The sequence below is a fragment of the Nannobrachium achirus genome (assembly GCF_963921795.1).
Source record: "Nannobrachium achirus genome assembly, chromosome: 3".
In the NCBI taxonomy this organism is placed as follows: Eukaryota; Metazoa; Chordata; class Actinopteri; order Myctophiformes; family Myctophidae; genus Nannobrachium; species Nannobrachium achirus.
In genome coordinates, this window is record NC_137812.1 from 45712814 (window position 1) to 45736790 (window position 23977).

A 23977-nucleotide genomic window follows, 5' to 3' on the forward strand; every position below is an offset into this window, starting at 1 on the left:
TAAACAAGGTTTTATAAAACTGGTTCTACTGTTCCTGAAAATTAATGTGGTTAATTTAATCCTCGTGTACATTTTATTTTGCTGACATAATTTGACAAACCATTGTCAATAAGCTGACTAGTGCAGTCCACCTACATTATTCGTGTTTTTATGAAATTTACATTGGCCATTCACGGTCTCTCAGTCTCTGTAGGACCTTTTTGCTAATGAAGATTCAAACCGTATATGAAAAATACAAGATTATTCTCCAAGCATTTCAGTTTATTTCACTCACACATATCCAGACCAAAACATTACACACAATTTTATTTTCATGTTATTTGTGACTAACAGGAGCCAAGTGTCCAAGAGTCATCAATGTAGTGCAGAATCAGATCATAGAGTAGTTATTACTTCTATAGCTCGAATGCACATTCATTCCTCCCAGGAGTCTCCATAGACGTTCTTCTTGACTAATGAGAAATGGAGAGAAAAAGCAATGACAGGACCTTACAATTGATTGAATGTCAGGTTCCATGAAAAAGTGTACTTCTGATAAGCCCCAAATGCAGACATATTGGGTTGACAAGTGCTTTTTAATGCGGCAGCTCACCTTCTTTCCTAGGTAGAGACCTGTCAGGCTCCCTCTCCGGGGTACTCTTGAGCAGTGTCTCAGCCTTTTGGGTGAGTGTGACCTCATAGTTCTCTCTGTTCTTTGTCCTTAAATCCTCATAGAGGATCACCTTCTTCCTGGGCTCTTCATCGTCCTCCATGTATGACTGGACTGAAGGAGGGGAGCAAGGTTAGCTTGGATTGGTAAGGAAGGAGCATGGGTAGTGAATGGATGGAAGAAGTATAAACATTGCTATGCTGAGTAGAGGTACATTATTCATTTGTTAATACAATTTAGGAAAAAGGTTCTATATTCAATTTCCCCAACATTTACTTTTTAGTAGTATTCACTTCAAATCAAGCCATATATGCCAAACTTGACACACAAACTGCTATCATACCAGGATCAAGCAATGTTTTAATCATGTTCACATCACACGTGTGGATTGCCATGAATAGTTGAATCCTGACCATTTGAGGGACCCACTCTCTCAAATACCTTTTGACGGTTTCCTATTTATTTAGCATGCATAAATTCAAGAATTGTCTTCCTATCCATTATGCAGTTAATCAGCAGAAAGGTGTCTGGAGTTTGACTTTTACTGGAGTGGTTAAACAGTAGTAAGGGCGATGCATACTCCACTTTTAGAGCCAAAGTTATTTCGGTTCGGCTCTGCCTAAACTACAATATGACATCATTCAAAGAGGGAGGGGGGGGGGGGGTCATTAATTTAGCTGTTCAGTGCTGCCGAGATTTTGTGACTACCCGAACCGAATTAAATTCAGCTCTAAAAGTGGAGTATGCATCACCCCTAAGCCGCTTAAAACTTTGTATACATTTATATGAATACAGATTCAGTTTGTTAGCACTTCTATGCCTTTACCTGGAGGGTTGATGTCATCTGCTCTCCCTGGTTGTAGAGATGGCTCATCACTATATCCGTGGTCTCTTTGATGTGAGATCTGGCTTGAGGATTCTGGAGGCTGGAACATGGGATCAAATGATGGTGCGTTCGGGTCACTCAGCTCTGACTGGTCACCCTGAGGACTGAGAGAGAACAGCATAGCAACAAATGGTTTAATGGTTGATAGAATAGAAAGATGTTTGTGTAAGTTATGGGGGAGAGCATATGAAAAATGTGTGGATATTAAACATATATACTGTGTATATATATATTTTTTTCTTTTTTTTATTATTATTATTATTATTACCCTTATTATTATTATATTATTATTACACATTAAACAATATTGATTTAAATGAAGGTGAAGCTGGTTTGGTGCTACAGACCGTTGTAGAGGTAGTGCTGAACGTTTTCTCAGGGCTTCTCCCAGTGGTGAGTTCTCCAGCCTCTTGAACTTTTCCTGGCATACATTCATGTAAGACAACTTCCCTGCCATGTAGCCACATATTGCTGCAACTGTATAAACAACAGAAATACAGGCTTTGTAAAACATTTTTAAAGAATGCTTAATAAAATTGTACTATATAGAAAGGTAACCAGATCGCTCGCCCCCAATTCACACTCGCCCGAATATTTTTCACCGACCTCACGCCGACTACTCGGTGGGGCAGTTCTTGTATTCTTGTATTTGTTTTTTACTGAGGATAAGGTTAGAAATAAGTTAATGGTTAGACATAGTTTACTGAGGTTAAAATAAGGAATAAAGTTTGGTTTAGCCGTTTAGGTTACATTTGTGAGACCATTCTACCGCCAGATAGACGCCCGAGGCGAGTGTGAATTGGGGTGAGCGATGTCGTATTCTACAGAAACACCAAATGAGCTCACATGCAACTTTGGGTAGAGATCCAAACCTTGGAGATGCAGCCAGTGTTCCTAGATATAGTAGTACAAATGGAAAACATTATTGGCAAAGTACATTTGCACATAATGGGAATTTGTCCTCTGCATTTAACCCATCACAACAAATGAGCAGTAAACATCTATTGTAGCCAGTGAGCAGTTACAGTTTCAATGTCTTGCCCAAGGACACATGGTGGAGTCAGGACTGAACCAGGAACCTTCAAATTCCCAGGCAATTGCTCTACCTCCCGAGCCACCTTGATTTGGAGGGGTCCGCGTCAATATTCCGACGGGGCGGTGTTCCGACACTAAAACTAACCCTAACCCTACCCCTAACCTTAACCCTACCCCTAACCGTACCTCAGTAACTAACCTGCCGTACCTCAGTAACTAACCTGCCGACGCTAGTCGGTAACCGTACCTCAGTAACTAACCTGCCGAGCGGGTCGGAACAGCGGCCCGTCGGGATAGTGAGCGCCTCCCGATTTGGAGATGGTCGTATTTTCATTTTATACTACTTTCTAACCTTTAGAATGAAATTGCACAGTTATATCTTATATTAACATTGGCTTAAAGGAGGTCTGGGAGGATCGGCCTGTGGACCACATTGTCACGCTCATGTCTCTATAACTCAGTCATAACAAACAAATATGGAGTGGGTTACTGTTATCTAACCTCAAAGTGGCATAGATCATCATACTGGCATACACCCACGGTACAGTGGCAGTATGTTCCTTTTGCAATTTATAAGTGTATATGACAGACTCCTTATCTTGACTTATAAAGTCAGAGGTTTTTGCAAACATCAAATGAAGTTATAGGAGGAAGGGATGAGCTAGTATCTATCTATGGTGTGGCGTTACCTCGAGCAATTAGGGCTTGAGTGATGGCCATGCTCACTACTGAGAAGGGCACAGCTGGAAAAGAGGGAACAGAAAAGATTGGACGTCAATGACAGCATGCTTTGGGAATTCATTTATTTTTGTCTTAATTTAACATGAAAAATAAGTTGTCAGAATGACATGAGTGTAGCCTACTACAGTGTAGTCTTTCATGCAGTCATCTTACTTCTGTCAATGTGTTGCGCAAGGGAGATAAAACCTACCCCTGAACATAAAGGCTTCCCGATTGCATTCCTTGAAGACCCTTTTCTCGTCTTCAGTGGGAACATAACCCGCATCCATTGGCCCCTTTGTACGGGCACACACACACACACACACACACACACAAAGAGAGAGAGTTGTACATTTATTTTACTCAGGCACAGTAGGATTTTCTCTCCCTTTCTCATTAGTCAAGATGAAAACTACTCAAGCCAAGCCCTCTAAAATAGCCAATCTAAAAGGTCATTCGAGTTGAATGACATGTCCAAAACAGGGACATCGGGACGGTTGGAAGTGGTTATAATACCTCACTTACAGTCTTTCTTACACTACAGGCTATAGCTAAATAACAGGATTAGATTAGCACAGCATCATCATTTATAAAGCAGCATGTGAGCTGTGGCCAACCTGGGACAGGTTAACACTGCAGTAATCTACTGGACGTTAGCTACATAGCTAGTAACGTTAGTACAGTAACCTGTGTTCCGCTCTGCTGCTCCTCGGAATGACCGGTTGATGACATGTTGAAAACAATGTCGGTGACAATGTCAGTTTTCAGAGCATGTGAATAATCAAAGTGTACGCAGATAATAGGTTTGACTTCATAGATGCAGGCACAATGTCACCACATTACACCAGAAACTGACATGACCCGGAAGCTAAACGGTATGGCGAGAACGTTTGCTTGAAAAAATAATACAAAGCTCGGGATTTATTTTCTTTAAAAAAGAAATACCAGTACATCATTATTAGGATAATGAATATAATGGGTTAGGGTTTGTATCAGCGAATTTCTCAAATGCCATTGTCTGTCAGTATAAAGCACATAATCCATTGAAGTTCAACTTTTATTTTGAAATCAAACATTAGTCCTGGAAGTTCTTTAGGGACAAGAAGATATAACTTTGAGCTCTGGTTGTTGTATCCATGGTTGTATCAGCAAAGGATGAATGAATTAATTCCAGAACCAGAAGCAGATACACATAACCTTCATGTGCACAATAATACAATGTTATAAATAATCTTAGTGCTAAAGCTGTCAAACTGTATATGGTTGGGTAACTATAGCTGTAGGCCTATACTATAGCACATCTGCAGTGGACAGTGGTTGAGGTGCCAAAGGCTGATGTGGTCTCCTGCTTGCATTGAGAAATCTAAACTACAGAAATGTTATGGTTTCTAAAGATTTTCCTCTGCCCAAATCTTTTTTCCCCCCTCTTCTTCAAACAAACTTAAGAAATGCCCTAAATAAATAAAAATCAAACCTCGGTTCGAAGTGGAGCGGTGAATCTGAGCGTGCGTGCGTGCGTGTGAGTGCGTGTGCGTGCGTGCGTGCGTGCGTGTGTGTGTGTGTGTCTGTGTGAGTGAGTGGTGAGTGTGCCTGGCCTGCACAAAACAGCGCCCCTCCTTTAACTAGTGTGTTGTGTGTGGCCACTCAAGGTATTGCCAGGCTACGGACACGGCCAGCCAGCCACCCAGCCACCCAGCCACCCACCCACGGACATACCCACGGACATACCTGTCTATTGGGAGCGCTTTCACCGCTCCAAAAATATATAATTATGAAGTAGTGAAAATAGCTGATCTACAAGCTTACAACGTGGGGTTGTTCGCCTATGCTGTTTTCACTATAGTTTAAGTCCAGGGCAATTTTTTCTTTTGGGTCTTGAGCTAAAAGGTTTGGGAACCATAGGCTATTCTGCTCCACAAGGAGTGGTCAGCATGCAGGGTGATCATTGCTCCGGGTTCCAATTTGATCTGTCGACACATCACACTTTGTCCACTATCATCTAACTCTGTGACTCTTTGAGGTCCATTGTGCATACAGAACCAACCCACTCCGGGCCATACACTGGTACAAGAGCCAAGGTGGTGACCAGCAACAGCAAGGTGTTTGACATCCTGGCAGGTCCAGGGTGTTGCAATGGGGACACCTTTTTCCCCCACTTAACCAAGCAACCAGTGGATGGGAGCAGGAACTCGGCCAGGCACAAATGAACTCTAGAACACAACACAGTGGAGACAGAATGTGCCACAGACAGTTGGTCTTCCGATAAATGCCAAGAAAAACGAGATTATCACCAACAACTTCCTCCTGGACCATCTACCTCTAACAACAGTAAGATGCACTACACTGAAAGAAGTCAATGACATTAAAAACCTGGGCTCAGGATGATACTGCAGCAAATACAACACCTCGCATTGAGATCCTCTCCTTGTATTTTTAAGCTAAGGCAGCATTCCTTTTTCTCTCTACAGTTTCTCCCTCGTTAACTTTGTGATCCCTGCCGATAGAGTACCAGTTGCATCCCATCTTGGACATGGTGACACGGCCTTCCTCAACATCACCACTTCCTCCTCCCTGGCATCCTAATTCTGAACAACTACCCTGGCTGATAAGAGGTGGAGATATTGACTATGGTGACCAGGGGAGCTGCAGGACCCATAGTACTGTAAGAGAAGAGGACTGGTTTGTGGTCAAAGCAGGTCAATGTTTGGTGGGGGTGCATCTCTCCATTCCGACATGTCTCCTTTCCGACAGATACTAAGCCTATCTCTTAACCCTAAACTTAACCTCTATGGACGTGTTTCCACTCCGACAATAACAAGTCACTGTCGGAGTGGCGACATGTTGGAATGGAGAGAGGCCCCTGTTTGGTGGGTGTTGTTGTGACCAGGGGTGTCCTGGGTACTTTAACCATTGAAAAATAGCAGATATACAAGCTCACAGCGCGGCACCGAGTGCCGCGCTGCGAGCTTGTAGATCTGCTATTCTTTTTAAATCGTGAACATTTTTGCAAGTCTTTGAATATTTCAAATCCTTCTAAGGTTTTTTGAAAAACCTAGGTCAGTGGTGCTCAAACTTTTTCATGTGAAGGACCCCCAAAATGATATGTATTTGGCCACGGAACCCCATCTCAAAGTAATTAGTTCCAGGGACCCCCCAAAAGCAAAATTTGAGTTACAAATGTTCGCTTCAAAAATAGCAGATCTACAAGCTCCCAGCGTGTAAATCTGAGCTTGTATATCTGCTATTTGTCAATAGATAAAGTATAAAATATTTCCAGGCCCCTCCACCAAATGTCCAAAACAGTTACTTTTGTCTAATAGTCACACAATAATCTTACCAGACAGTCAGAGGTTATCTTACCAGACAACCTGATAGCCCTGCATGGCTATCCAGAGGCTATCAGAGAGGTATCATCCACCTGGTGGTTTCCTTTTACATAAACGCCAAAACCCTTCACTGTTAAATCCCCAGTGTTCGTTTAAATCAGAGTGTACAAATGGAGCCATGTTGCAAATGGAGCCAATCAAAAGTGTCCGTTTGGCTCCATTTCTACTCTTAATAGTTACAAATGGATAAATAGCACTGACAATTGTACAGTTTTGTCTTGCATGTTAGAATGTAAGTGTGTGTAATTTGAATTTATCATCTCTTACACAGCCCTCCCATGAGCTTAACTTGTAATGTAGTCATAAGAAAGGTAGGGGATGCTATTGCACTGGCACACTGTTGGGCCATAACCATAATTCATAGACTCCCATTCAGACAGTTAAAGCAATTACTATTGAAGACATAATGAAACTCCCAGAAAGTAAATCCCCCAATACATATTCAGGATTTAGAACAGAGAGGAACATGAGAGAGAGAGAGAGAGAGAGAGAGAGAGAGAGAGAGAGAGAGAGAGAGAGGAGGGGGGGGGGATCATGCATTTACTAATGTCTGAGTGTGTGTGTGTGTGTGTGTGTGTGTGTGTGTGTGTGTGTGTGTGTGTGTGTGTGTGTGTGTGTGTGTGTGTGTGTGTGTGTGTGTGTGTGTGTGCGCTGTGTGATGAGATTGCTGTGTAGAGGAGGCTGGAGTGTCAGTTCACTAGCAGCATTATCATGAACTGAGGTGTCTTTCTTCTCTTTTATATATTGTTTTTATTATAATTTAATAGGGTTGGGGTTTGGTCAGTGATATTTATTGAGAAATTGGCAACTGTGTTTAAATAAATTGATTTTGGCACAAGACCAGAGAGAAATAGGACACTTGCACGTACACATGGGCTCCCAATTCACACACACACACGCACGCACGCACGCACGCACGCACGCACGCACGCACGCACACACACACACACACACACACACACACACACTGACTTTAGAACTCAATTTAGTACTGATAGATCCACACAGCACATCCTCTATTTGGTAATGTGTGGGGAGACCTTGGCCTGAGGGGGAATTCTCCATGTCAATTCTGTGCTGCTATAAATCACAGAAATCCATCCACCATGAGCCTAGTACAACCAGGGCTGCAAGGTGGATGGATGGGTGTACAAGACTGAGGCATCACATTAAATGCGTACGTTATAGTTGACTTAGAACTTTGCGGCAGGATCTTTGACCAGAAAAGATGGAAGGGCCTACAAATTGGCTGGTTTACAGATGCGTGAAGAGAAGGCTACCTATAGATGTAATAACCTAGGGGTCAACTCGCCGCACTCCTCGCTCACAACAGCTACTACGATGACACGTTGTCACCCTTATTCGCGCTTCTGGGGCAGAATACGAAAAAACAGACCAACAGCAGACAAGTGAAAGTGTAGTCTGAAACATTTGTGAGGTAGCACCTAAGTCTTGATTGCAACACACTTGGTGGAAAGATTGCTTCTGCGAGATAAGACGGGTATCAGGTTTGAAGGGTTTGCCCTCACCACCACGTGGCAACACGATGTACCGGGCGACTTGACGAATAACACACCCTTGGACATCGTCAAGCCCCTGGCCCCCTCCTGCGGGCCCCCTCAGCCCTCCACTCCTCCGGACCCAAGGTGTGATTTCTTTGACCTGAGACACAGGTGGGCTCCCTGGAGTTACCTGTGAACACAACACAGACCACGGATACACTACACCTACCACAGGTAAGGACAAACCTAGCGTCATTTAACTTATTCAAGGACAAACCTGGCTTCATCTAACTTCATTAACATATTGGTGCTGTCAACTCAAAATGTCAGTTTTTCTTTTCCCTTCAAATTGAATGCAACGGTAGTCTTAAGACTTTGTTATGTTCTTGTTAGTAATTATTTGTTCAAGGTTCAAAGTCATCTTTATTATCGACAACGGGCAATTTGTAGTGCAGCCAGCAGTAACCATATAACGACACAGTAATAAATAGAAAAGAAAATCACATTGAATTATTTAAGAAGTCAATGGCAGCAGGGACAAATTGGTTGTTCAGGCTATTGCTCCTGCATCCTCAGACAGCAACTTAAAGTCATTAGAGATGAGGTGTCTAAGATCAACCAGAATTGACTGAGCCTTCTTTAGTGCGCTGGCATTGTACACGTGAGAAAGGTTGTTTCAGTGTGCCTGCAATTCTGCTGCCCACTTTGAGATACCTTGCAATTTGACCTAGTTTTAGAGGGCAATTGACCATCTGACACAGGAGTTGTCAAGTAACCTTTAATGTTAAACCACTTCCAACCTGGTGTCCTTACTGCATTTTGGGCATGTCGTCGTAGAAGAAAATATTCAAATGATCATTTACATTGTGACGCGTCATGAACTTATTTAGCAGTGCAACACCATCGTACAATGAAGTATAAATCAGGCTCAACTTACAAATCACTGCAAAGGGATGCACATTTGAAGGTCTGTTCAGTGCCTTCTCATCTTGTTTTCATATTGTTTTTATATTTTGGGGATTGATTCAATGAAACAAGAAAGCTTGAAGGTCTGCTTTTGGTATATGGTCATGGTGTGTTATCCACTTGAACTCTAGCATCCCTATTCTGGGGGGAACATTCACAACAAAATCGCTATTTTCAGTGTTTTGGTGTTGAGTGGAAAATGGCACAGAGCTGACCCTGATCAACTAAGTATTAGTATTAGTTTAGAGGGTTTAAGTGGCTATGGTTGAATTGAAAGGCATTGATTTTCAAAGCCATGTATGTGAGGGGTATAAACTTAGGATAAACTTTAATAGATAGTTGATACATTCTGAAGGTGTTTTGAAATGGCATTTTTTACAGATAAGATTTGCAGTGCTCAGATTGTGTGCTTTAGCACTGAACTCTGAAATGAGAACACAGACACACACTTTGGATGGTATTGAACCACAGCCAACAAGAGTATGCTAGAGCAGCATTCATTTGTGATACAACATGGTGGTATAAGTTATATCTGAATAGTAATACTAATAATAGAAATGTAAATTGTAAAGTGAAATAAATCATTTGGTCCATATTGAGATAAGGATGAGGTTTTGTTACTAGTGTGGTATTGTGAGAATGGAAATTTACCCACAGAACAGCCATGGTGGTTGTGGAGAAAGATCAATACCCTGGCATGTGAGTGAGAGTGAGTGTGTGTGTGCGCGTGTGAGAGTGAGTAAGAGAGTGTATGTGTTGTTACATTTATAAAACACAGCTGACTGCTTTGTGCTTTCATTCATTGTATTGGTTTAACCTGTTTGACTCTGAGGAAGACGCAAGTGGAAACGTCAGTCACCCCTGCAGAATAATAAATACAGTACGTGCAGACCAGTGGAGTGCTCCAGTATATTTTATTTGGGTAGTCTCTCCTGAAGTGCCATGCAGGTATTATTCTCTCCGATTCAAGTTGTCCCTGTTGAGCACCAACGAGCCCTTCTACCTTCATCTGGATGAAGCGCGCTGGACTTCTCTTTATACCTTGGTTTAACATTGTTTGTTGCTCATCTGTGCCCGTAACAGTATAACATAAAACAAACAGATCTATTCAAATGAGATAGAATGGAATGATTTTATTACACACATTGACAATTAACTGTTTAAGGGGAAGAAATTCATTGTTGTGTTTTTTGTTAATGCAGTCTAAATGTTTGTCTTCTTTTTTTTTCTTAGACAATGGCTCCTGAGCCTGAACTCGAGGAAGACCCAAACACAAGACAGGAAAATGAATGCAATGGTACATTTTATTATGTGAGAAGCAGAGGTGTCAAGTATATCTGTGTGATTTTGTGGTTACACCTTGCAGTTACACTTTTCTAGATACACTTTGATATCAAGTTGTGAAATTGCATCTGGTGTGGGGCTTGGGTGGCACAGGAGTCAGCACCTGTGCACTGCCGCGGTGTCTGGGGGTTTGAATTCAACATGGTGCATCCGTTCTATATGAAAACAATTGACCTGCGTTCAGGGGTGGGAAGCTTGGTGGGCAGGGTGGTATTTGCCGCTGCATGCTGTTTGTACTCCTACAGCCTGGGGCAGCACCTGTCAGCTGTGAATGTTTAACAGTAGGATGGAGGCACTATATACATCCTCCCGGTGAGGGCTCCTTGCTGGCAGGTGAGCCAGTGTTGAACAACAGCAGTGGCAACATATACATGTGTGGGGAGGATTGATTGGCATAACGAATCAATTAGGAGAAAAATGTAATTGCGTTGATTCAAAATATCATGTATGCATATCGTCACTGTCGGGCAGAAACCTTGTATCTCCAAGTTTATAATGTGTATGTTTTTTCGTAAAGTTAAGCCCTGCTTTATCATACAAGACTGTCGGACAAAACTAGTTTTCACTAGTTTAAATCATTTTTAAAATGATGAATACGAAAAACAAACGGTTTTGTACATACATGGTTTCCACTCGACAACAACAATATTCATGTGTCCATGTGTCTATGAAGCCATGCGTTTACATTTCGGGAATAAAACGTAATGCTTTGTCTTTCTTAGGAATCAAAGAGCCGGCTGTTCCTATGGCGGCAGCCCATTCCACAGTGGCTCTGTTTGAGGCCGAGCCAGTGATCGATGACCCCTGGGATCTCCCAGAACTGGCCCAAGGACTGGGGGTGCCGTGGAAAGGTACACAATTGTAATATCAATAGGTAACATTACATAATGTTTTAGCTATCATATATGGGTCTTAAAGGCAAACTAGGTAACGTTAAGCCTATTTTTTATATATATATATGTACAGTATATAAAAATGAAGTAGTCATTTCCCTTTATCAGACACTATATTATTGTGCTGTGGGGTTTCCTTGCAGAAAGACACATCCCTCTGGCTATATTTTGGTTCTGTTCACTGTTTATGTTGACATTCATCCCTTGCAGGGACAGAAGAGTCTGTGAGGGAAGGGGGGAGCCCAGCCAGAGCTCTTAATTGCTCCCTTTGAACTTCAGAGCAACCGCTTCGGACGTTATCATCCGGTATCCTCAGCGATTATCACTTCTTATCAGCCGATATTATCAAGCTAGTGGGGCCATGCTCTGCAGACTGAGTCGGGCAGAGTGTTAGTGCGTATGCGCCGACGCATGTTGACTCGGAATAGTTATCTCCCCTGAGTGGGAGGCGAACCCGGACCATAGTGATAGTGGCCACCTTGGTCTACTCACTGAGCTACTGTACGGCTGGTCAAACCCCCTTTTTTGTGTTATCTTTGACAACGTGGATACTGGGGGACTAATATTTACTATTCTGTCCATAACGACATGAGCAATAGTGTCGGGTGGCTGGGAAACACAAGGTATTGGTTTCAAATCCTACCCGTACTTTCTTTGACCACTAGAAGGTGCAATTAACAGACCCTTATCATCACAAATAATCACCGATGACAGCCTACTGACAGACTGGTCATACTGGCCCATTACAATCGTCTGATAATACGTGATAATCTGCCATTGTATGGCATGATAACATCCGAAATGGGTGTTCAGAGGGGTTGTGCACTGAGTTGATTGATTGGGCCATACAAGGGTCAAACTTGTTCTGTGCTCGTTAGTGATCTATAATCAATTAAATCATCAAAGATGGCTACCTGTTTAATGCCTGTCAGAGAGGAGAGGGAGGGGGGAGTGTGTTTTATACACACATACTTGCCTAGTTCCCCTTTAAGTGGTTAATTGGCTTAAAGAAATATTTGCAAACACAAATAAAATCCTGAGTGTTCATTTATGGGCCAGTCTGTTTATACAGTATACACAAAGTGCACATTCTCAGTTACAAATGGATAAATTACCACTGAGGATTTTTCCGTGTATCTCCAACACATCTGTGTAAGAACTCAAAACCTTGGTTATATACGTTTCTTTTATTGTAGTCAAATGTATTGGAACTGTGTAATCAGAGTACACTAATATAGTTATCCTCACTGTTAATAATGGCACCTGGGGGGACTTCTTAGCTGGCAAGAATCCTGGAGCATTATTTACATGTGAGGGACTCTCGGACAATGATTCAAACCATAGGTCAAGATCATTTAGATTAGATGGCCATAACTTACAGTTATCAGTTCCACACAGTAGCACCAATAGCTAGACAGAGACAGCACATCATAGACTATACAGTGTATAGTAGATTTTCTCCTGGAGAATGTTTTTGAGGTCTAGTAGGAAGAGTCAGAGATGCTGCAAAGCCATACATGCCAGCTGTCCAGCATTTTAATCTCTCTCTTTCTCTCTCTCTGACAAACTAGTACTGAGCAATATATCAACATTAGATTTATATTGTGATATGAGACATTATCATCTAGGCTTTTAAAAGTGTGAATGGGGCTTGACAGTGACAGTGTCCCCTCCTCTGTCTGTCTCTCAGAGCTGGATGGTAAGGGCAAGGCCAAGAAGGTGGTGGTGGGGATTTGCAAAGCAGTGCTTCTGCTGTGCTTCCTCTACTTGTTCATTTGTTCCTTAGACGTCCTCAGCTCAGGTTTCCAACTGGTTGGAGGTAAACATACACGCACACACGCGCGCGCGCACGCACGCACGCGCGCACGCACGCACGCACGCACGCACGCACGCACGCACGCACACACACACACACACACACACACACACACACACACACACACACACACACACACAGAAAGACAGTGCTATGTTCTAATCTGTACTTACCTTGGGCCCATGTCACAGCTGTGTTGCTAAAATGTCCATCTGGTAGATTGATTTGGCATTTCAAAAGCAGACAGAAAGACAGACATACACAGTTTTGTTGCGAAAATATAACCCTTAAATTATAGTAGGCCTACTGTATATACATCAAAGTAGTGTATTACATATTTAATCCCTACATGGGATCCATCGAAACATACCGGTAGGTTATTTTTTCCATTTCCTGAAAAGTTACGGTTGAGTGTTACTGTGTTTCCGCCGGCCAGGTAAAGTAGCGGGGGACATCTTCCAGGACAACAAGGTGCTGGCCAACCCTCTGGCTGGTCTGGTGATTGGAGTTCTGGTCACCTTGCTGGTGCAGAGTTCCTCCACATCTTCCTCCATTGTTGTCAGCATGGTGTCATCTGGACGTGAGTGTCAGGCCACACATAGGCCTATGCACGCACACAGGCACACAGGGGTAACTGGTGAAGTCGCCGGAAAACATACTCGCAGTGATTTTTATTCTTGTATTTGTGTTACCGAGAATAAGGTTAGATAAAACTTAAGCATTAAGCATATCTTTCTGAGGTTAAGATTAGGAATAGGTTTAGGTTTGGGCACCGTTTTACTGAGGTTAAGGTTGGGAATAAGGTTAGCTTTATATTAGGCATAATTTACAGAGATATATTTTAAGGTTATTAAGGATCTCAATGGAAAATAACAAATAAGCCTTGCCTTACCTGAGTTTCCTTTTAGTTGACATTGTATCAGTAAACTGTACTGTCATGAAACTGTACCTTTTCCAATCCAAAACTTCTAATAAACACCTCAATCAATCAATCAAAAGGCATAAACCATCAGCCCAGGCGGGTTTCTTTCTGGCGACTCTTCTGGTATTCCACACAGGCATGTGTAACGGAGTAGCCCTGCCAGCTCATAAGCCTTCTATCTCCTTTAGCCAAGGGGAGATTCCTCTTTGGCTGAGTGGTGGATCTTTGGCTTCCTTTGCGGTTTACAATCCTGGGTGTTACATTGGTGCTGCCTGGGACATGGATCCTGTTTCCCAGTGGGGGGAGGTCAATGGGAGGTGAATGTAACGAAAGTAGCCCTGCAAGCTCATAAGCCTATATACTGTATCTCCCTTAGTCAAGTGGTGTTTGGGTTCCCATTGCTGGGTGTGACACATACACCGGTACATGATGGTGGTGGTATTCACTGGTGGAAATTACACAATCCCAAGCATAAATTAAATCGCTGTCCCACTAGCTTTAAAACTGCTGCAATAACACTGCCTTCAGCTAGACAAACTCATTAAAGGTTGCATTGACTACTTGAACCCTGGCATCCCTATTCTGAGGGGAACATTCGCAGAAAGTAGCTGGGATCTACAAGTTCCGATGGCTGTGAGCTTGTAGATCGGCTATTTTCGGCAAAGAGTATAGTTGAGGGGGAAAAGCAGGCAGCCCACTGAGCCCTGGCAAATCAGTATTAGTGTACTAAGTATATGGCTGGTTTAAGTGGTTAATTCACAACCAAGCAAAGCTTTCGAACAAGAAACGACAGTATTTTTTATTATAATTATGTTATAATTTTAAAGGTGAAAAGAATGCAATTTTGGTGAAATGACCACCATTCTATTCAGTGACAGGCGAATATTCTCAGCCTGGGCAAACTATTCAGACTATTAAGAAAAAGAATAATCCCTAATAAATACAACACTTGACTTCAAAAGTACAATATTTATATTTACTTTGAAACGTAGTGTAAAAAGTAAAAAAGATTCATTTCCAAAAAATATATAATAATCAAATACTCAAGTAAAGGACAGATAATCAAAAGAAGTACAGTAGTTAAGAATGTATGTGTCACACCTCTGTACTCTAGTAGTGATGATAAGTGGGGGCGAGTTGGAATAATGGAGATCTGTGTTCTTTGACAGTGCTGACAGTCCGGCTGGCTGTTCCTATCATCATGGGCACCAACATTGGAACTTCTGTCACCAACACCCTAGTTGCCATGACACAGGCTGGCGAACGCAATCAGTTCCGCAGGTATGTACTTGCTCAAAGTTTGCATTTTTCAATTGAGTTCTATAGCGCCATCCTTTGGCCAATGTTGCATGACCCTGTACCATTATGCCACGTTTTCATAAAAAACAACTGCATGGTTCTAGCAGAAATATGAAATGAAATATGATAATATAATTGAAAATAGTGGGAGATCTAAAGGTCTGAGGTCAAAAGTCAAATCACGAAAGGTTTGGCATGAGGAGATACATATGTGTATTTAAGTTCCATGGCTGTAAGTCAAACAGGGCATGAGTTATACCTCAATGTTTTGCATTCAATTGATCGGTACAGTGCCACCCTTTGGCCAATGGTTGTGGGTTTTGTGTCTTGGCACCTTGACATAGCCCTCCACACCATATTGCCCAGTTTTGTAAAAAACTACTGTACGGTAGAGATAATACAGCGATTATTCATAAAACGGCGTAATAATAATAATATTGAAAATCTAGAATAACAAGGACTATTGTTATTCCATATAGGCCCTTCGGGCTTGGCCCCTCAACTAGAAAGGTGTAATTCTGGGAAATTGCAAGTGTGGTTGCATTGACGCGAGTCACAGGGAATCAGCTGGTAAAAATAAATAAGAAGTGTACTGTGATTTCACATTAAGCTTGACCGGCTGTCTGATTGGACATTATATGGTCCAATCAGAAAAGGGGCAGAAAATGTCCACTGAACTCAATGGACTTTTGGGGTTAAAGAAGAGTTTAACAAAAAAAGGTTGACTCTAAGTGAAATAAAAATGGACAGTATCAACAGTGTACAGGAACCACACTAATAAAACCAAGCACTCGTGCTGTTCTCTCTTTCCATGCAGGGCGTTTGCAGGGGCCACAGTGCATGATTTCTTCAACTGGCTCTCTGTGCTGATACTGCTGCCGCTGGAGGTGGCGTCTGGGTATTTGTACCACGTTACAAAGGTCATCATTGAATCCTTCAAGATAGAGAGTGAAGAACCCCCAGAACTGCTCAGTGTCATCACTGACCCCCTCACAGACTCTATCATAGAGGTGAGGATGAAGTCATTATCAGTACCTTACATAAACTTATGTTGTTCAGATGAATGTAGACCAGGGGTCTTCAAAGTTTTCAGGAGAAGTACCCCTTAGTTGAGAGAGAGATGAAGCAGGGACCCCCTCTGCCTTTTCATAGATTCCATATAGTTTCATCGTTTGACAGCACAATCTTCAGTGTATTTTGGATTCATGTCAATGTGTGTTTTCAGATATTTAACCGTTTGAACAGTCAATACTTAATAAAGTTGACCTTTCATTCTGTACTTGGTCTGCTTTTTTCCCCTCTACAAAACATCTTTGCCAAAAATATATAATACCCTAACCCTGGAATATTATGGTTTAAGTGGTTAATATAAAAAAAGGAGAAAAAATGTTTCTATTACACAAATATTTGGAGGACCCACTGTAGTAACTCTGAGGACCCCCTAGGGGTCCCGGACCCCCTGTTGAAGACCCTTGATGTAGAGGGTGAAGTTAACAGCAACCTAACAACTAAAGTACAAGTTGGCACTCAAAGTAACTCAATAGCTGGAGGGAAAGCTCCAATAGATCCTGGGGGTGAAAGTAGGCTAACTAGAATGAAATGTGAGCCGTGAAGCGTCACCGTGCGATGTTAATGTTCTGAAAGTGTTTTGGGTCGACGGGTGCAGTGAATGTAAATAGCTATAAATCAGTGTCATGGCACCTCAATAAGAAGCGATTGGGTTGAGAAAAAAATAACAAATATCATTCACATACCAGAAGAGGGAGTCTTGGCGATTAGACATAATTAAAGCATTTCATCGGATCACATATGCACTCGCCTACCTAGCGGAATAATAATAGCTAGCATGAAAGCTTTTTTTTAAAGCTTTTTTACTGACTAGGTGCCCGGTCTACCTACGTTATTTTTGTCTAGATTGATATTTCTATGCATTTGATTTATTGATGTATGGATGCTTATTGTAAGTCGCTCTGGATTAAGAGCGTCTGTTAAATGCCTAAATTGTAAATTGTTATCTTTGTGTCATGGTATCTCTCTCTCTCTCTCTCTCTCCCCCCCAGTTGGACCAAAGTGTCATTAATGACATTGCCACAGGAGATGCTGAATCCAGGAATAAGAGTCTCATTAAGATCTGGTGCAAAACCTTTACCAATACAGTAAGAACTGTACAACATACATTTAACTACATGGGAAACAGCTGCCGTAAACCTGTAGAAATTGTCAAATGACTGAGTGTGTGTGTGTGTGTGTGTGTGTGTGTGTGTGTGTGTGTGTGTGTGTGTGTGTGTGCGTGTGCGTGCGTGCGTGCGTGTTTGCGCGTGTGTGCGCGTGTGCGTGCGTGTGTGCGCGCGTGTGTGTGTGTGTGTGTGTGTGTGTGTGTGTGTGTGTTTCAGACTACGCTGAATGTCACAGTTCCTAGTGAAGACAACTGCACCGCTCCAGAATGGTGCTGGTTCGATGGCAACCTCACCTACACCCTGAAGAATATTTCGGACACCTTTAATGTCGAAAAATGTACAGTGAACACATTTTCTTTCCATCAATCACATACATGTGAATATGTTTCATACCACAATGCCACACACAGGGTTCACAAGAATATGAAAATAATTTACTAAATGTAATTACTACTGTCAGACCTTGAAAAAAAGTTATGCATTGGTGTGACATTGTATTGTTTGAACGTGTATGTGTATGTGTGTGTGCGTGTGCGTGTGTGTGCGTGTGCGCGTGCGTGTGCGTGTGCGTGTGTGTGTGTGTGTGTGTGTGTGTGTGTGTGTGTGTGTGTGTGAAAACATGAAAGCAAATACCAGAAATACCGTAGATCTACAAGCTCACAACAAAGCTTGTAGATTTCTGCTTTTAAGTTTTGCTATTTTGTTAAATAGGGGTTATTTTGTAAAAACAAAGTGGTTAACCATTTAAACCCCAGCATCCATATTCAGGGAAAAACAAGCTTTCAGCGCATCATGTTATGATGCGTTGCAAGCTTGTAGATCGGCTATTTTCCTCTAAAATATTTAATGTGCGAAAACAGAAAATACACTAGTCCCTGAGGGACCATACCACATGCATGTTTACTATTGGTGTTTCCACACTGTCTGTGTACACTTTTGATATCGTCACTGTCTGGCAGAAACCTTGTATCTCCAAGTTTCAGATTTGTATGTTTTTTCGTAAAGTAAAGCCCTGCTTCACCATACAAGACTGTCGCACAAAACTAGTGAAAACAGCAGATCGGCTATTTTCACTCGTTTAGATCGTTTTAAAAATGCTAAATACAAAACGAACGGTTTTGGACATACAAGGTTTCCACCCAACAACGACGTGTCTCCCTCATTCCCAGGTAAACACCTCTTTGTGGATACAGAGCTATCTGACCTGGCAGTGGGTCTGATCTTGTTGGTGCTTTCCCTGCTGGCTCTCTGCACCTGCCTGATCCTCATCGTCAGACTGCTCAACTCCGTACTGAGGGGACAGGTGGCTATCATCATTAAAAAGGTCCTTAATACTGGTGAGTAAACTGTATGTGTGTGTGTGTGTGTGTGTGTGTGTGTGTGTGTGTGTGTGTGTGTGTGTGTGTGTGTGTGTGTGTGTGTGTGTGTGTGTGTGTGTGTGTGTTATTTGTTCATCACATACCTGTAGCCTTATTTAGTCACAAAGACCGACCAATGTGTGACTGTGAGTAAAGCCCTTATTAGGATTATCAAGGACCCAAGCCACCCTAATCATGATCGTCCCCTTTCCACTACGAGGTGGAACCTGAACTTTCCAAAACCTGAACCTATTTTTTTTGTTTCTGGTTTTGTTTCCATAGCGCACAATCCGGTTTCAGACGAGGTTCTGGGAACCTTTTTTCGGTCCTCCTCTTGAGGTGGTACTAAACATGAGTTCTCGGTCTAGCTGAGGTGACCGTTCATATTCTGCCCGTCTCCACCAATGTTGAACAGTGCGGGTTGCATTCAGGAAAGCATAGAGCATTGTTAAAACAAATAAGTGCGTGACGGTGTCTTCCATTGTGTCCGTGGATGTTTCTGTATCTCAATATCTCATAATAATGAATTCAATAGTTTTAAAACAAGTCTCTCCTGGTCTGTTCACTCTGTTTGTTTGTCGCATGATAAATTATGTGGTGAGCAGGCAGCAGTTTTTAATGGCGTTTTGGGTCTTGTTATATGGAAACGTAAGCAGAACTTGGTTCCGGAACATCACGAGTTCTTGAAAGTTGTTTGTTCTAGAAAGTTCTGGTTTTGCTCTGTAGTGGAAAAGGGGCTAAGGACTGTAAGAGCTCAAAGCCTGGACCAGCAGGTTATGAGACTAGCCTTATGAACAATAGACACTAAAGGCATGTTGCCACACACACACACACACACACACACACACACACACACACACACACACACACACACACACACACACACACACACACACACACACACACACACACGGAGGCAGCTGTGCAAAAACAGTCATATATGATGACGTGCATGCATGTGCAAACAACTTCACACCTGTTACACACACATTAGTTTTTGCCCCAGTCCTGTGTGTCTGTCTGTCTGTAAGCAATTCATCTCAGCTACTACTGGACCGATAACTGACATTTGCTGTGTGTGTGTGTGTGTGTGTGTGTGTGTGTGTGTGTGTGTGTGTGTGTGTGTGTGTGTGTGTGTGTGTGTGTGTGTGTGTGTGTGTGTGTGTGTGTGTGTGTGTGTGCGTGCGTGCGTGCGTGCGTGCGTGCGTGTGCGCGCGTCTGTATGTCCGTCCTTGCAGATTTCCCCTACCCATTCGGCTGGGTTACAGGTTACATCGCCATCGTAGTTGGGGCGACAATGACCTTCATTGTCCAGAGCAGTTCTGTATTCACATCTGCCATCACTCCACTTGTTGGTGAGTCCATCCATCCATCCATCCATCCATCCATCCATCCATAATAAGGATAAGAAAGAAACATGCATGCATATTGATTGCTTTCCCATGGCCTGTAGAAATTACACTATATTGTGGCGGACTCCCAGGGCCCTATTATGATCCAGGTCTTATGCCTTATGCCTTAACTTCTTTACCTTTTTTTCCACTATTTTGAAAAACTTTTTTAAATACTTCAAATGCTGATCTACATCTGCACGTTGTGAACTTGCAGATCAGCTATTTGAAATATTTAAAAAACAAAAACAAAATAGTAAAAAAGGCAAAGAGGTTAAGGCATAAGGCATAAGACCTGGATCATAATAGGGCCCTCAGGGTTGTAGTATATGTCACACAAACACATGCCTTTTTTATTAAGGCGCTTTTACTGTTAAGTTACAGTTACAGTTGAGGTGCAAATTGACCGATGTTCTCAGTGTCACCACAGTATGCTTTGGTAAGTGGTTGGCTGTAATGTCATGTATACCAGGAGACTTTTAAAGGGCATTCCCTTTTAATTGTAATTTGAATTACCATTAGTCCAGGCGTTTCACAACAAGCGGCAAACAGATAGGACCAATTCCAAAACCTTGCCCCCACCCTTTGTTTGTGGTCCAAAATGATCAAAAAGTATGGCACAGGTAACGTGCCCCTTGTATGTCCTCTCTTTGCGCAGGTATTGGTGTCATCAGCATACAGAGAGCATATCCGTTGTCACTGGGGTCAAACATTGGCACAACCACCACGGCTCTCCTGGCAGCCATGGCTAGTCCTGGAGACAAGCTTGCTAATGCTCTACAGGTCAGTTATGCACACACACACACCACACACACACACACACACACACGCACGCACACACACACACACACACACACACACACACACACACACACACACACACACACACACACACACACACACACACACACACACACACACCACACATGCACAGATGCAGAGTTACCAATTGTCTGTGTTCAATTCATTCTGAGGGTACTGGACCCATACCCATTAAAGAGTGTACATGCAAGAGACCAACCAGACCCTTACATTTGGTTGCATTTGTACACTCTTGTAGTTAACTTTCTGTGCAGGGTTAACTAAAACTGAGACTAAAACAAAAAGTAGAAATACAGTTAAATGAAAATTTTTAATTTAAATTTAAACTCACTAAATATAAGTAGAACTGTGTGGGGAACAAAAGAAGAAACATGTGCTCCCCGAGCGTACTCACTTATTCATTGTAAAGGTCAGTGCGCTCAGTGCTGTATTTCCGAACGCACCCTAAATCTGATGTCATTCTTTCACCCTGCATTTTCCAGCTTCCATAAATCAAGGCTTTCCTCATAATTCCTGAAAAATTAGGTCAATCTAGTGAATACCTAGAAGGGAGACCAAAACTCACAAACAAACTAAATTGAAACTAAAATCAAATGCCTAATTGAAAAAGAAAACAAAAACTAATATTCAAAACTTTCTTTGTCCAACTCCAGATTGCTCTGGTCCACTTACTGTTCAACATCACAGGCATCCTCATTTTTTATCCTCTTCCCATCACTCGCCTCCCCATCCGAATGGCCAAGTTCCTGGGCGACATCACCGCCGACTACCGCTGGTTCGCTGCCGTTTACATCATAGGCTGCTTCTTCTTCCTGCCCATGTTCGTCTTCGGCCTATCGGTGGCCGGCTGGGAGGTGCTGGTGGGCGTGGGCGTGCCTCTGGTCGTCATGTTTATCACTATCATAGTGATAAACGTCCTGCAGAAGAGACGCCCCCAGTGTCTGCCCGCGGTACTGCACTCCTGGGACTTCCTCCCTGAGTGGGCCCACTCCCTTGAACCTTGGGACAGATTAGTCGTCAAGATGACTACCAACTACTGCGCGTCTTGCAGCAAATGCTGCAAGAAGCCACCGGCCGAGACGAAAGAACTGGGCGAGGAGGAGTTGACGGAACAGAGGACGGAGGAGCAGGTGGCTGAGGCGTACGATAATCCCTCGATGAGCGTAGAAAAAGAGTTGGAGACTGAGAAAGCTGCAGACACAGACACAGTCACAATCGCACAAACCCCGATGTGACACTTCCGCCATAGAGCGCTTCTTTTTTTAGGTGGAAGGAGGAAATGACCTAGATCAGTGGTTCTCAACCTGTGTGTCGGGACCCCCACAGGCGTCCCCAAATTATTTTGGGGGCTCCCCAGATGTTTAGCTAAATGTTCTCACTTAACAGTACACTACATATAATATAAGTGTATACAGGGTATCTCCACATTTCTAAAGTGTCAATGTAAGGACTTTAAACTCATTTACTGCCATTTTGAATGGGCTCCCATCAGGGCTCCCCGCCAGAAGCCTCCATAGACTTCCATGTAATTTATAGTGCACGGATCATGCACGCCCATGCACAGATGATGCACCATGTTTGTGCACGTTTTTCACAACTTTCAAACTAAATAATCCGATTGGAAATCCGTTCAGGCATTCTTGAGATAATAGCCATTATGTTTTACATGTTATGTAAACAAAGATGGCCGCCCTGTTTGAAAGATGGGGTTGTATGGGGGTGGAACATGCAAAATCGCGATTGAAATCATGTTTACTAGATTTAATGGGGTCCAAAAATAATTTTTCAAAAAAAATAAATAAAAAAAAATATATATATTTTTCTTCTTTTTTTTCAAACTCGTCATACTAGTCATAGGCAGAGTGGACACATTTATATAACTCGTCAAACTAGTCATAGGCAGTAAATGAGCCTTTTTAGTACCTCTGGTCAAACACTGGTAAAATTGTCAAATGTTAGAGGCAGAAATTGTGAAAATAGCCGATCTACATGCTCACAATGCCTCGCAACGCATGTAGATCTGCTATTTTCACAATGGAATAGATCGAGTCAAACTAAATGTAATGCCAACTCCCACAATTCCAAGTGTTTGTGCAGGGTGGGGGGTCCCCAGCTCAAATATGATTATTTTGGGGGTCGCGGCCTGAAAAGGTTGAAAACCACTGACGTAGATCTTCCAATAGTAATAATAACTCACCTAATATATATCAAACCTGTACAAAGCCAGCCAAGCAGGTCTAGTAATGCACAGGCATGCTCCTTCAGTGAAACTCTCATGTTCACAACTTTTTTTCCAGCTGTTATTTTGATATAATAATTTTTATTACTGTGAATTAAAGACACACGGATGTCCTCAATACATCGTTTTAAGGTGTAACTTTAGAATAGGTTATTTTGTGAATGAAAAGGATAATTGTATTCAAGGAATATGTGGATGGCAAGCTATAGATGACTATGCATCTAACTTAATTTATTGTATGATTTTAAGTTATTGAAACAGGTAAAGTTTATTGTTGTGTTTAAGAGATGAATAAATATGCAGTTTGGATAAAGCCTGAAGAAAAGGTTTTTAGGTTTTTTAATCAAACTAATTGAGGGCAAATGTGTCTTACTTGTTACAGCCTGGCCCTGAGTCATGTTAATCCGTCTTCTTATCATTTTCTTGCTGACACTTTGTCGTACAGAAGATGTTCAGCTGAAACTCCATGGCCGTATGACAAATTCCAAATGAGTACGATTGTGTTCTTACTGCATGTATTTGTCTCAGAGCACTGCTTTCCATTTTTGTTAATCATTTACATTAACCCCCAC

The 23977-nt window shown here is 42.3% G+C and overlaps 2 protein-coding genes across 2 annotated transcripts; one reads left to right on the forward strand and one right to left on the reverse strand.

The window, feature by feature from the left end:
- Nucleotides 1–252: 252 nt before the first annotated feature.
- LOC308281385 (OCIA domain-containing protein 1) lies at nucleotides 253–4151 on the reverse strand. The gene is made up of 8 exons (XM_080721551.1): nucleotides 3978–4151; nucleotides 3502–3586; nucleotides 3260–3313; nucleotides 2382–2429; nucleotides 1883–2012; nucleotides 1476–1639; nucleotides 593–763; nucleotides 253–452 (listed from the first exon to the last, which is right to left on the reverse strand). Exons 1-8 carry the CDS (start codon nucleotides 4020–4022, stop codon nucleotides 415–417), a joined length of 735 nt encoding a protein of 244 aa, XP_080577677.1. The 5' UTR covers nucleotides 4023–4151; the 3' UTR covers nucleotides 253–414.
- A 5848-nt stretch (nucleotides 4152–9999) lies between these two features.
- Nucleotides 10000–22401, forward strand: LOC308282284 (sodium-dependent phosphate transport protein 2B-like; the record flags this gene model as incomplete). Its single annotated transcript, XM_080722631.1, has 13 exons — nucleotides 10000–10024; nucleotides 10378–10441; nucleotides 11211–11339; nucleotides 13072–13200; nucleotides 13634–13777; nucleotides 15289–15400; nucleotides 16236–16428; nucleotides 17479–17574; nucleotides 17812–17932; nucleotides 18765–18932; nucleotides 20192–20308; nucleotides 21003–21127; nucleotides 21820–22401. The coding sequence occupies exons 2-13, from the start codon at nucleotides 10381–10383 to the stop codon at nucleotides 22399–22401; spliced, it is 1977 nt and encodes a 658-aa protein (XP_080578757.1). The 5' UTR covers nucleotides 10000–10024; nucleotides 10378–10380.
- Nucleotides 22402–23977: the final 1576 nt, after the last annotated feature.

What these genes read in the sequence shown, in the direction of transcription:
- LOC308281385 (XM_080721551.1), bottom strand. Translation starts at nt 4,022, where the DNA reads ATGTCATCAACCGGTCATTCCGAGGAGCAGCAGAGCGGAACACAG. An exon ending in ATCTCTACCCAAAGTTGCAT is followed by an intron (nt 2,013 to 2,381) that starts GTGAGCTCATTT and finishes TTGTTTATACAG; the next exon opens with TTGCAGCAATATGTGGCTAC. An exon ending in AGATGACATCAACCCTCCAG is followed by an intron (nt 764 to 1,475) that starts GTAAAGGCATAG and finishes CCCCTCCTTCAG; the next exon opens with TCCAGTCATACATGGAGGAC.